General features: G+C 34.5%; 1 protein-coding gene across 1 annotated transcript; it reads right to left on the bottom strand.

The window, feature by feature from the left end:
• Positions 1-798: 798 nt before the first annotated feature.
• Positions 799-14,132, bottom strand: LOC127526140 (secretory phospholipase A2 receptor-like). Its single transcript, XM_051920758.1, has 6 exons — positions 14,105-14,132; positions 11,264-11,602; positions 10,543-10,824; positions 8,965-9,312; positions 2,823-2,914; positions 799-906 (listed from the first exon to the last, which is right to left on the bottom strand). The coding sequence occupies exons 1-6, from the start codon at positions 14,130-14,132 to the stop codon at positions 799-801; spliced, it is 1,197 nt and encodes a 398-aa protein (XP_051776718.1).
• Positions 14,133-14,388: the final 256 nt, after the last annotated feature.

The following is a 14,388-nucleotide window of genomic DNA, read 5'->3' as shown; positions in this document are numbered from 1 at the left end:
TAAAATCCGCGATGGAGTGAAGCCGCGAAAGGCGAAGCGTGATATAGCGAGGGATTACTGTATATAATTTTTATATATATATAATTTCCACAGCTACCTGTAGTTTTCATTTTAAGTTTATTTGCTATTCATTTTTGAATCACATGTAGCTCCTGGGATCATGCAAGCAGAAACAAAAAACAAACAAGATGTCAATATGATGTCATACTCTCATAGCATAAGGTCGTGATTATATTAGATCAGATAAACTTTATTAATCTGAAGGGGAAATTTAGATGCATACAGGAGCAGAAACATAAAAAACAAGAATAAAGACACATAGGACAAATAATACAATCAAACAATCAATCAATTAATACGTAAATAATGTATATTTTGCAGAAAGTGTAAAATCAACTTAAAATTGTATCAGCATTTAGTTTGGGGTGTTGGGAGGAAGCACTGAATTACCTGATGACAGTGGGCAGAAAAGACCCCTCAGAGGCACTTCTTAGCATACCATGGTAGAATGAACCTGTGGCTAAAAGTGCTACAGAGTGGGCCCTTTGGAGGGGATGGAAGGGATTTTTCATGATGGCTTCCAAGTTTGTCATCATTCATAAATAAAATACATAAACAAGTTTGACTCTAAACCCAAACCAAGAGCTGGAAGAAAATATCTCTACACTGTTATTGCATATCATTTGTATCACATGAGTTAGATTGCTTTAAGATATTGAGCACACAGTGCAGACATATATAGCAAATAACAGAATGTACAAACCATTGGATTGTAACATAATGGTTTCCTTCTCACCTTTAGGTTGCTCCTTTATTTTTTTCTTTTGTAAAAATTACATCTTTGACACTCTTCACCCAAGAAATATTGTTGTTCATTACAGTTTGTTGGGGAATATATTTCTTTAACTAAAGAAGAAATTAATTATAATGTTAACAGCTTTCAAAGTTCCGGAGACACAGCCGTAAGAATTGAAATTATAAACAGTTTGTATTTTAAATTAAAATCATTTCTGCACACAATGTTCTTCTACATATGTTTATATACAGACAGAGCTAAAATGAAAACAGATTTAAAAATCTTAATATGAAAATGATAGGTCCTTGATAGAGGCATCCTGTTCTGAGGAAAAAAATTAACTTTTTCTCTTAATGTAATAATTTGAAAGTTATTAATTACACTCTTCGTATCCTCATTTTCTATAGATAATTCAGATAATTAAAAAAAATGAACCTAGTCCAAGTATGTTTAATAATTATAGACATGTCTTTTCTTACTGAAGTATTTGAAAACTAGGTGCTGCTCAGCTTTAATCTGATTTTACACACTTCAATGTACATAAGAACTTTCATTTGGGGTTTCACGCTGATTACAGTACAGAGATGGCACTAACTTGTGTTGCAAATTACATTTTCATATCTTCTGGTGTTGGAAATGCTACACGTATTATGCTTTTGGAGTGAAGCACAGTCATTGACAGCTTTAACCACTCAACCTTGTTACCTACAATAGGCTTGAGAAGTACTTTAAGCAACATCCTGTTCTGGTTTATTTGTGTTTAGAATATAGATAAAAAATTGTTAATAATTAGTGTGACTAATACTGACAAGTTAATTCATGCTTTCATTTTTAGTAAAATGAATGACTGCAATATGTTATTCAAAGGCTATTTAAATAATTAAATTAGCAGACTTTATTTAATTCAAAATGGTGCTGCAAGAATCATTACTTGAAGTATCACCACATGACTACTGTTCTTAACTCCTTACACTGACATTCAAAATCCTTCTTTTACATATAAAGCTTTAAATGGCCTAAACCCTACTTACCTATCTGAACCTGTCAATACAAACATACAAGAGTGCATATTATGATGTCACAATACTGATGTTTGAGGACTCTAAAAATTAATAAAATATATGAACCTGTAAAAGGTTTTACCTTAACACGGAGGAAATCACATTTCGGGGTTACCAGATTGTCAAGTTCACTTCATTAGCTGCACCTTCCTCTCATTACATTTTCAGTTGATATGAAAGCAGTGAGGGTGCACTTACTTTATCACATAACCATATTGGCTAACAACTTGAATAAATAATGCCAAAGTAAAATATGTTGTATTATTTGTCAGCAGAGGTTGTGTAATTTAATCGTTGTTAGTTATATCCCAATATGTAAAACCATAAAATTGCAAAAAGGTAATATATACTTTATTTTCACTTGATTGTATAAAATATTATTTTCTGGGATTTTCTGGTAATGATCACTATTTTTTTTATCAGCACCTTTGTCTAATGCTTACATATTTGACCTCTGCAACTGAAATAAATGTCAGTGTTTCAGCAGACATAACAGAAGAAGAAAAAAAAACTCATCATCTTGTTTCTTTTTCATTAATCCATGGTAGTCCTGTTTAGGGGACTGAACAGAAAAGAATGCTGAATAATTGCTTTGCCCTGCTCACATCCCCTAATTTTTTTTTTCTCTACTTGTCTTAGTTTCTTGTATATTTCTAGTGCTGATGGAAGCTTTAGTCACATTAAGAATTTTGATTGTGTTTTGAAGGGTTCTGGATAAGGAATATTCCAACACCATGAATTAGTTTTTAGTACATGTTTTCAAGCACATACTGTAGGTACTTCTACGTTTCAGCTAAAAACGGCACAGATCCAACTGACAAAAAAATAAAATAAAATAAACATATTTTTATATTTTTACGAAGTAGAAAGAGGCCAGAGTAACTAAAAAGTGGCAAGAGTAAGCAGATGTTTCATTTTTAAAGTATTTTTAACAGCACAGTAGTGGATGAAAAAGATTTACAAACCTCACTTAAGATGTCATCACTGAAGATTTGGACATCTGCATTGGTCCGACTTTCAAAACCGATTCTCAGAAACACCCTTTTTGTTTCTTTTCCTAACAGACACATAATAATATCCAGTATTAGAGGGTCTGACAGCAATGGTATATTATAGATATACTGCAAAACGTCGTCTGTTTAGTGCTATCAGTTCAATATTTAATACAATGTATAACAATTGAGTATGCTTGGCATTGTTCTGGTGTGTATCATTTAAATTAGATAATATGTGGGTGTCTTGCAAATATGGAGCACACAACGCAAATTGTGTAAAATTATGTATTTTTGGACTGTGAGCATGACTCTTGTACTGATGTATTTTACGAGTATATACAAGAAATACTAATGTTTTTAATTAGCACAAGTCATATTTTTATAGATCTAATTCAGTATAAATTCTTTTTACTTTACCACAATATAAGTAACTGCAAAGATCAGATTTGTCCACTTTGGAAATATTCTACCTTCTGGATCAGATTCACTAGCAAATCTGGTAAAGCATCTAAAATTTATCTGCAGAACTATTGTAATGCTATAGTAGATAAAGTTTTATTATAAAATATATGAAAATCAAACAAATTCAGTCCATGTATGTCATTACCGTAATATAACACTCAGAGGTGGAAAGAGTACTAAAAAAATTCTACAAAAGTAGAAACATTATTATTTAGTCAAAAATTTACTTAATTTAAAGTGAACTGTAAACTGCTCTCAAGTAAAAGTAAAAAGCAGACTCTGAAAAAAAAATTACACAAGTAAAACTACAATTTACTCATTTAGAAAAAACTAAATTATTAAATATCTATACTGTGCTTTGGAAATCATAGCAGAATATACATAGCAATACAAAATATTGTATTCGTCGACGTTGATATTAGTTATACACATACACGCGCAAAAATACAACATTGTACAGTGCATGGCAGTTAAATTTAAACGGTAATTATTATTGTATACTCCTAATAATGTAAGGTCATCAAGTAATCAGAATCATCACTAAATATCAAAAAACAATAAAGTCTGGAATTATCAAATACAAACCGTCATTTGAGACAGCAAAGACTTTAGCGGGGAAAGAAAAAAGCTTACTCTTTGGCAAATAAAATGCAGTAGCAGACACAAGAAACATAAACGGTGCTGACACCCACATGACAAAAGGCTTCTGAACCATGTTCACATTTGGCAAGTACAATCTGCACAGCTCCCACATTTAGAAGCAAATATTAAAAATTTCAATTCTTCTTGTGTCATACTCCCTTAAATATATGAAGGTGTTGATAAAGAAAAACACAATAAGAAGAACAGGAATTTTTCAAACAAAAAGGGTTATTAATTATTGCAGTACTTACAGTATTTAAGACTGTGCAATTACTGTGTATTTTGTCAATTTTTGCTTGAAGTATGTGCTTAGACAAATAAAGTACTGTGCCGTCTGCTGGTTAAATGTGGTGTCAGTATGAAATTATTTATAAAAGAACACAGCTGTCCTCTGCATGTCCACTTCATAGGAGCCCATGAGCAGAACAGGCAGGTGGTGTCCACTTACCATCACAACTGTCAGCGGGGAGCTTTTTGCTGAATTCGGGGAAACTAATGCACTGGTCATAAGTTAAGGCCAAAAAATTTTCAAGCGCCCATACTCTTATTCAAAGGTAAATATGTATATTTCTCATCTATTTGTCAATCCTATCAATGTACTGTATATTAATAAAATGTTTGCACATTTAGGAATTAATATATGAGAGAAATGCATCTTATCTATGCATTATGGACTGAAGAGGAAAATCATTTTTAAGATGATGCTGCCTGTGAACGTAGCTTATCCTTTTGGCCCACTGGGCACTGCTATGATGCAACAATATGTGACTATCAAAAGGTTTACTTCAGTATGACTGACAGAGAGAACATCATCTTATTTAAAAATCACATCATGTCATGTCACAGGTGCAAATCTGTAAGACATGTCACATAAATAATGACAAGACAAAGATCAAAAATGTACTCTCTCACTTTCATTTCAACTTTAAATGCAAAACTATTTACAGAGTTGAATTGTATATGTATAAAAACCACAAATAATTCACACAGAAATGTATAAATACTATAAGCATATTTTACTTGGATATTTTGGTTCTAACAGAATTCCAGACATTTGACTTTGGTATGTTAAAAAGGTTACAAAAAATTGTTAATTTCCTAATCCTTTTCTCAAAAGAAAGTCATTTAATTTTCCATGGCAATCATAACAGCATCAATGTATGTTATACTCATCCATATCCCTCAGATTTAGCTGGGTTACTTTTTTAAAATAATATAATTTGCAGGTACATTTAACAATCCTAGAATTATTGCAAAAAATGTTAAATGTTTTACTTAATTAATTTATTTGGCCTATTAATTGTGAGCTAGTAATTTAAGGTGGCTTTATTACTACTGTTACTATTCCTTACTATTAAAATAATCTTAATGTGACTAGGAAATGAGAATTAAACAACTAAGCTTTTTTAAACAATCAAATGAAACAGGCCAGCTTCCCTTTTCATGGATTTATACTACTAACACTTTACCTTAAATTCCATTGTCCTCCTTCTCTTTTTGCAATATTCACAGTGTACTGTGTTCGGCAACTTCCCCATTTAACCAATATGGTGCACCCACCATCAATCACCAAATTGAGGGACCCTCAATTACATATGTCACAATAAAGAAAATTCATAAAACTTATTTTAGAATAAATAATAAACCTAGAACTTTCCCACCCATGAAATACTCAGTTACTATCCAAGAACACCTTGCCTAACTTTGTCATTTTAATAATTATATGAATTTATTAAAGAAAGAAAAAATAAAACAACATTTTAAAACTAAAAATTATGCAAAGATACAAATTCAAAAATAATCATAAATTTCAACGCACAAATTGTTAAATAATCAAAGAATACAAAATAACAAACTACTGTACAAATGAACAAAAGGTAATCAAAAATTCTCAAAAATGTCTAATAAACCCAGAAGAAAATCCTAAAAACAAGAGCCAAAAGTCTAAAGCAGAGCTTTCAAAATGAAAATGTGAAAAGACCTAAAAACTTTCAAAAAGGAACAGGAGGAAAGTTGAAAAGGGAGCTCAAGGCCCAGCTAAGCTAACTAATGCCATGTCAAAGATCAGTGAAAATGTATTATACATGCATGTTTTGAGGTCTTAATATGTTTTTCTTGGATTTGTTGAGACAAATGTGTTCTGAAATTTTTCAAATAAGAAAGACAGACGTTCTGTGTTAAAGTAGTTATACCCACCAATCACAGTGTTGGAGAATGGCAACATATTGTATGTTGATTAGCACGTGGCACCTTGGCTCATGTTCCCACCACCATCCCTTGGCATCTGTGGTAACCCTGCGAACACTGTTCCCTTGTCCCACTGTCATCTATGAGACTCCACCAACCAACTTGCCTCTTTTTCCTTGCACTGGCTCTGCTTTGATCTCAACTTCCACTTTCCTCTCTCATCTTTGATTTAACCTTCCTCATTCTTTTAGCCTCTTTTTCTCTTACTCATAGACCCCTTTTATTCCCAGTCAGTGCAGGTGTGCGAAACAACCCATGGAGGCCTCAATGACGGACAGCTGTGTTAACTTTCTGCTTACATGCTGAATGAAATCAGCAAATTCTCTCATGAAGAATCCCTGTGGCCACGTGGCTTTTTTCTAAACACACATCTACACTCACAGGGTCTGCACTGCTTCACTGTTTTTTAAAAAAATTTGCACTACCACTGACCTCTAACTTGCTAAGGCTTACCTCAGATTGCCAAAGATTTTTGGACCTTTAGATTTATAAAGATATATACTGTATTATGGATCATGCTATACTGTATATCTGCAAGTTGATTAGTACAACCTAATGTATTTCTTAATTGTGTTATGCAAATGATCCTGGCTTTATAAATTAAATGCTCTCCATTATTAACTCAGTCTAGCACAGAGATCTGAGCTGATCATATGCTGGGCTCCTTCAGGTTTGTTGTAATAATAAATAACATCCATCTTGGAAACATTAGAATGGTCTTCTCTACTATTAGTTAAAGAGAAGTTTCCACAATAGAGAGAATGAGTTACAGCAGGATGTGCATGGTGGTAAAACAGGGATAGGAAGAAGCTGTTGATGTCCATTTTCTCAGCAGTGATATACTTGATTACCCTTCATATTTATTAAACAAATTTTGTTCCAGTCCAGAGGTTTTATATATAACACCATGTGTAGAATTCACACTAAAACATGACGTACGGACAAAACTGGAAATGTGCATATGCACAAAAAAATCCAAATGCATAAAACTGTGAGTACACCAACTTCCACTTTATAAATCCCAACGCATGTGAAATTTAATGCACATGCACGCACCTACAGCCCCACCCTGATACCTCCCAAAATTTTGCATATTTGAATATGCAAATCAATATAAAAAGTCCCTTTCGTTTAGTGTTTTGTTTAAAGGTAATGGTAAAAGCACGTAAACAAAATGAAGAATGTCAAGGAATGTGAAGTGGAGGCAAGGGAAAAACGTACTATTTGTTGGCTTAAGCAATGGTATAAACATCAAAAGGCAGTTGATCAAGTGATACAGAGTGGTGGAGACACTGAAAAGTTCAAGTTCAGAAAATTACACAGTGCCCAAAATAAAAAAGTAGTTAGATATCAAAGTTGACATGGATAGGCAAGTCGCAGTCCACAATCTGTTTATTCTGTTTCAGACAATATTACAAATGCTGACCCCTGTGCCAAGGACACAAATCCACATGATGATGGTGCTGCTGTGCCCAGCACATCTTTGAATGCTGGCTGCGCACATACCTCTGCCTCTGGAAACTGCAGGGTGACCATATGGCTTTGTGCTGATGGACGCTGTTCTGGTGTCAAAATATACAATAGTAGATGTGAGATGTGACCAGTGAACTAAAGAATAAAAGGGCTGTTCTATGTAACATTGACCACAAATTAAATGAATTGACTAAAAATAAATACTGCCTTTGATTACCTGATTTTACATTTTGCTAATTACATTCAAAGGAAGTTGTAACACTGTCCGATTTGGCTGATCATTTGGTGGGTCAGAGTCAGGTTCATCATACAGCATCTCTTCAGGTTTAGGAAAGCCATGATTGTGTGCCACATTATTCAGAATGCTACATACTTGAACAATACAACACACGTTCTGTGGACTATACAGCAGCACAATAATAAAGTGGAATTTTTTCTATTTATATAAGCAAATTCATTCTCTATAGGTGCCTTTACAGTGTATCTTCGAAGCAGAGCACCACAACGGATCGATTCTCTGCTCTTTACATGGCTCTGTAAGGTGACTTGTTATCTTTAAAAGGACAAAAAGTCCTTCAAAAAGTGTGTATACAATATCTGAGGCTGCTGTGAAAATGTGCCTGACTTTACGCAAAGTTTAGTTTTTATACATCTCAAAGAGAATGTGGAAACAGGCGTACGCAACATTTTTTATGTGTATGCACCATTTATACATGAGGCCACAGGTCTTCCTTTGCATTTATAATTTAGCATTTATAGCAACACACTGAGATTACAAGCTTGCTTAGTTTGAAGTAACAAACTTCCAAGAGTGCTTAAAAGTGAATAAAAGTTGGAAAAAATAGATAATTTGCAATATTTAAAGTTTAAATATTCTCTCTTACTGATAGAGGTATGCTGCAAATATGGCTTTTGAATAAAATCATACTCAAATAAATACAAAACAATATCAAAGAAAAAGTGGACCAGCATTTTTTAAATTAAGCATCCCCCCCCAACTAGTACATAAATTAAATTATTTTGAAGCCATTACATTTAATCAAGGTGATATCAATGTTTCACTGGGAAGTGCACAGTTATATCAGTATATTAAAAATCAATACCTGCATATAATGTGATACACAAAATTCCTTGCTGGAAGAGTAGCAAGAAAAGTTGTTGTTACTGCTTACTACTATATAATGTACTTCCATTTATTTCTATTTATTACATGTATTTTTTGCTTTTCCTCTCTGTCTCATCGTTTGGCAAAAGTTAAGACAGTAAAAAAGATTCAAGAGAGCCTTACTTTTATGGCAGAAGAAGGGACTGGACCATGTGCAGTCAATCTCTCCCCATTCTCCATCCTGTGTACCAATTACACAGAGTTCCTGTCCTTCCCAGTTGTACCCAAACTGACACCAATAATTATTGGAGGTTTGAAATGTTGATGTCCCTCCATCAGACCATTTCCAAGGGTGGTTGAACAAGCCGATCCAGAATGGACTGCCTTGTGCCTTCTTCATTATCTCCTGATTTTCACTTTCATTCCTTATACTGACCAGGTTATTGTAGTTCACTCGGCAGTAGTTCTGAGCACTGGACCAGTTCATTCTTTCATTGATCCAGACATACCTCTCACTTGTGTAGCTAGTTTCTGTAAAGTAAACTCTGAATTAACAAGTGGTGTTTGAAAGTCATGAAATGTTAATTATTTTAGTGATTAGGTCACTGTATATCTTATCAGAATTTCATATCAGAAAGCAGTTCTGTCTTTCAAATTGTTTTCTTATAAATTAACTTTAGGCCTAAATGAATCTGTGCAATTTACATGTACCATATGACTGCCACTGAGTCTGGTGGCCATTGTGTATTTCATGATAGAAGAGAAATGAAGATATAAATTTGAAAAAGAAAAACAGTATATACAGTATACTAAAATATAATTTAAACAGTAAGGACACAGTTCTTAATGTGATATATATGATGAATGTGGTCTTTCCAGAAAAATCCCATAATAAGAAATGAATCGTCACACAATAGAAATACTCTATATGATAAAAAAATCCCTACAATAAGAATTAAAATAGCATCTTAGCAGTCTCCATATTTGCAAACAATATGTATAAATGCTATGCTGGCCCTTTCACATCAGCATTCAAACCTGTATGGTGCAACTTTATGAAACCAAAATTTCTCTAATATTCATTCGCTCCTTTCCCATTCCCAGTAACTTCTGCTGTCTGAGCTTAACCCAGCAGCATTAGCTACAATGCAGCAGCTCTTCCTGGACTGGATGCCAGTTCACTGCTAGGTGTCCTGTACATCAACACACAGTAACTTAGAGATGCAAATTAGAGATGTGTTTCTAAACATGTGGGAGGAATCCAAACTATCCTAAAGATTCTACACAGGCACAAGGAGAAAGAGTAAACTTCAGATAGATGGTGTCTGTGCAAGTGTCTGAGCCTGCCATTCTGATGACATTGCAATTAAACTTACGAATAGTGCTTTAGATGCTAACATCCTGCTAAACAAGTTTTAAATATGTCACTTAGTTTTTATATGCACATCAGTGTGACAGCTCAAATATAATGCAATAATAGATAGATAGATAGATAGATAGATAGATAGATAGATAGATAGATAGATAGATAGATAGATAGATAGATAGATAGATAGATAGATAGATAGATAGATAGATAGATAGATAGATAGATAGATAGATAGATAGATAGATAGAATCATGGCTGTAGGTCTTTATCTTGTAACAAGTTTAACAAATGCAAGTAGCATGTCATTCATTGACCACCTTTTGCTAGCCTACTTTCTGAAGTGTCCTGGGTCTCAAGTTCAAAAACGTCCACATTATACAAGATATATTTACCCTTGTAGCACATGAAAGGGATTTGGTCATAACAAACGGAATCTGCCCATGAGCCATCTGTTTGAACCTGAGCACAGTAAAGGGTGGGATTCCAATTTCTGTAGGTCAGCTGGTCTCCATCGGACCATTGCCAAGTGTCATTTCCATGTCGCAGCCCAATCCATCCCTCTCTTTGTCCAGAGATTTGTAACAGCTGGTCATTCAGAGTTTGATTCTCAACAGTGACCAGGTCTGTGTAGTGTGATCTGCAGTAGCTCTGGGCGTCATACCAGGACTTCACATCTGATATAAATAGATATGTTGTTGTACAAGACAGAGGCCCACAGGATCCTTAGAAACAAGTACACATGTGAATGTTACTTTTTTTATCCTTTTTTTACATACAGTATTAAGTATTTCAATTATGTATAAGAATTATTAACAAAAATGGACAACACTGAGTACATGCAGATATACATTTTCATAACTGTTTTTTTATTCCAGTAGGAAAAAATAATAAGTTAAAAACAAGTCAAAACGTATCCTTATTTTGTCTTTAGTTTTACACCTGCTATTCCATAAAAATAATGTTTTTCATTACTTTAACAAAAATAAAACAACTGAGTATGCTTTGTTTTTGTGTGAAATCCGTGTATTTATGCCTTGTTAAAGCTTAACCACTCTTCACCTTATTTTTATGTGTAATAATTTACTGGTAATGAAAACATTAAGACTGCCTTACTGTTACTGCAGAAGAAGAAGAACCACCGAGTGCTACAGGAATAGGCAGACCACGTTCCATTTGAAGTAATAACCCCACATTGTTCACTTTCATCATCTCCTTGCCAGTTTTGATCCCAGTTTTGAAAGGTTGAATTTCGTTCATCAGACCATTTCCATTGATTGTTGAACAGGCCAATCCAGAAGTTGCCCCTCTGTGCTGTCTTCATTATCTTCTGGTTTTCACTCTCATTCCGTATACTGACCAGGTCTGTGTAATTCACCCGACAGTAGTTCTGAGCGCTGCTCCAAGACACACTCTCATTTATCCAGAAATAGCTCCTATTGACATTCTTGGTTTCTGTTAATACAATAAACGAATTAGTGACATTCATACTATATGTAAGTCAGAGTGATAGTATATAATCAACATGAGCTTATAAACATTATTTAATATTCATATATTTATTCTTAGTGCAGGTATATAAATATAAAAAAAATCAGTTTGAAGTTTAGGTGCTCAAATAATATCTAGTTTTAAATGTCTCAGTCTAGTAGCTGATTTGAAAACAAATGCAGAATACAAAAATATTTTTCCGAATGTTGACTTATTTTTTTTAAATATGTATATAATTAGTTTCCAAATTAAATTATATTCCTTGATGTGTCCACGTTAACAAGTTATAATGAATTAATCTTGCATTTTTTGTCACCTACAACAGTTTTTGTTCTTCAGCTTTCTGTCATCTGCTCATCTGCACTACTTCACATTTATAAATGTACTTGTGCTATCATTAATAAGGTCATAAGGCTGACAAGTCTAATCCTGTCCTCCACAAATACAGAATTAAGAAAACAAAATATTAAAATCAGATGGTCAAACAAAAGATGTGACACTTTTACAGCCATGAAAATATACTGAAATTCTGGCATTTGTGAATGCAAAAACCAACTCATCTTTCTCATGACACTTGTACTTCTAATATTTAAAAATTCAGACATAAGCATCAGTTGGATTTGCTTCCTAGGAACCACATTATATAAACTATTCTATAACATTTCAGTAATTACTGCTCTGATACTGATCATAAAATAGGTCATTACGATAGCAATTGATGAGAAGAAGTCATAATTAACTGCAGAATTATGGTATTTAAGGGTTCCTCTAGAGTGCCTCTTCTCTTGCATGATTTGGCTCAAACACTAACAAGGACATCGTCATCTCATAACAGACTTAGGTTTCGAGTTTGGTATTTTTCCGTCCAGCCTTTTTCACTCTAGACCATCCTCAAGAAACTGTGAGACACAAACACGCACAGACATACACACACTCATCATCGAGATATTGATGTTTTAGGTACCAGGGGATCCTAAAACGTCGAGATCTGTCGAAAACCAGAGATAGAAATTTTTGACAATTCTAAAGCTTTCGCTCCTCCCCCATAGAACATTAATTATGATTGGGAAGTGCGCAAAGCAAAAAAGGGATCACATTCTCAGATAGCAGGATAAGCATGGAGTTTGGAAAGGGGTGCCATGTTCTCATCAAAAACAGGCCTTTTGAATTTGCAACCTGCCTGACTTCATTCACTATAAAACACAAGTTAAATGGTTGACTGCTTCCACGTTCATCTTATCTAAAGCAGACAAAATGAACATGAAAAAGGAGACAGCTTTCATATGAACAGGCCAGCTATGCAGGGAAATTGCAATTGGAAACTGACTGGGTGCAGATAGTAGCACAGATAAGACAAAAACAATAGCCTCTTCTCCCAACACTGACTGACTGGTTTATATTGCCTCCTTAGCATTAGACTGTAGCTTTACTCGGGCTGTGAAAACTGTGCTAAAAGTGTTATTCCTGAATGTCACTTGGGCAACTGTACAGATGCGTCTTGAGTAAGCATTCGAACCGAGAATCACTTGGGCTGTAAAAGTGCTATCAGCCAAAGTCCTGAGCATTACGTGGGCAACATTATAGGCGCATCTTGCATGAGCATTACATCCAATTATCACACGGGAAAGGTGTTGGTGCGTCTTCTTCTCTTAAATGTAAGTGTGATCAGTAACCTCCTTTATAATAATGGCACATTGTAAGAAACGTGTTTCAGAAACCCAGGTCTTACATGCTCTTGCTAGTTGTTTTGTCTTGGTAGAGAAATATATTACTCTACTTTCCCCTATTGTATTATTAATATGTAGAATTTGTCAGAATGCCTCAAATCTCATAGACTTACCACTGTTACTAAGGTATTATACTATATAACTTCTCCCCACCTTCCCTTCTACATCTATAACCTCAGGCAATTAGGTGTAGTAAAAGACAAGCAGGAGTTAAGTTACAATTTAAACAATGTATTATAATATTCATAAATAATAACAATATACAAAGTACATTTGAATATTGGCAACCATACAACCTGATAAATGGTGATGTGTAGTGTCAGGCTGCACACAGACTTGTTAGTTACTTAAAAATGTCTCTAGTTAAGGCATCATTTGTGGCCAGCTGTCTTCAGAACAGGCTGCATGCCTGTCTCAATGTGGCTTCCGAGCTGTGCTCTTCATTGTGTTGTCCTTTTCAGTTCATGGTGTGTGATGATCTTCATCAGTTTGGTGAGAGAGAGAGTGAGATAAAGCAAGCAAATTTATAGGTTTTCTGTCTAACCCCTAGAGCCAATAGGGCGTTGTGGTACTTTTGATACAACCCAGTTCCAAACAGCCATACTTCAGACCAATGGGGGAACAGAACACCTTCACACCTGCCATCCCCCAAAACCATATGTTAAAGTAAAGCTTGGCAGTTACGCAGCCTGGCTTTGTGTGGGGGTTGAGAGAGAGACTTTAGCAGAGAAACACTTACCAAACTTGTTTGAGATACTCAACCCCATACCCCCCAACCCTGTTGTAAAATTCAAAGACACTCATTCCTAAAGGGGGGGGGGGGGGGGGGGTAAACATGAATGCTTCTCACTAATGTAACACTAATATTACATTGCTTTGCCTAAGTTACAAACAAACACATACAAAATTTTTATGAAATGGTATGCTAAATTTCACATCACAACACTAGTAATATGAACAGTGATGTTGAGGAACCTCTCATCAGCACTGATGAGGAACTGAATCTGTCAGGTGGTGAAATTG

This window comes from Erpetoichthys calabaricus, chromosome 1, assembly GCF_900747795.2.
Source record: "Erpetoichthys calabaricus chromosome 1, fErpCal1.3, whole genome shotgun sequence".
Lineage (NCBI taxonomy): Eukaryota > Metazoa > Chordata > Cladistia > Polypteriformes > Polypteridae > Erpetoichthys > Erpetoichthys calabaricus.
Note: the sequence above shows the minus strand (reverse complement) of the source record. Positions and strands in the feature narration are given on the sequence as shown.

What these genes read in the sequence shown, in the direction of transcription:
- LOC127526140 (XM_051920758.1), bottom strand. Translation starts at nt 14,132, where the DNA reads ATGGGGTTGAGTATCTCAAACAAGTTTG. An exon ending in CTTCTTCTTCTGCAGTAACA is followed by an intron (nt 10,825 to 11,263) that starts GTAAGGCAGTCT and finishes TATTTATATCAG; the next exon opens with ATGTGAAGTCCTGGTATGAC. An exon ending in GTGATGACATCTTAAGTGAG is followed by an intron (nt 907 to 2,822) that starts GTTTGTAAATCT and finishes TTTCTTCTTTAG; the next exon opens with TTAAAGAAATATATTCCCCA.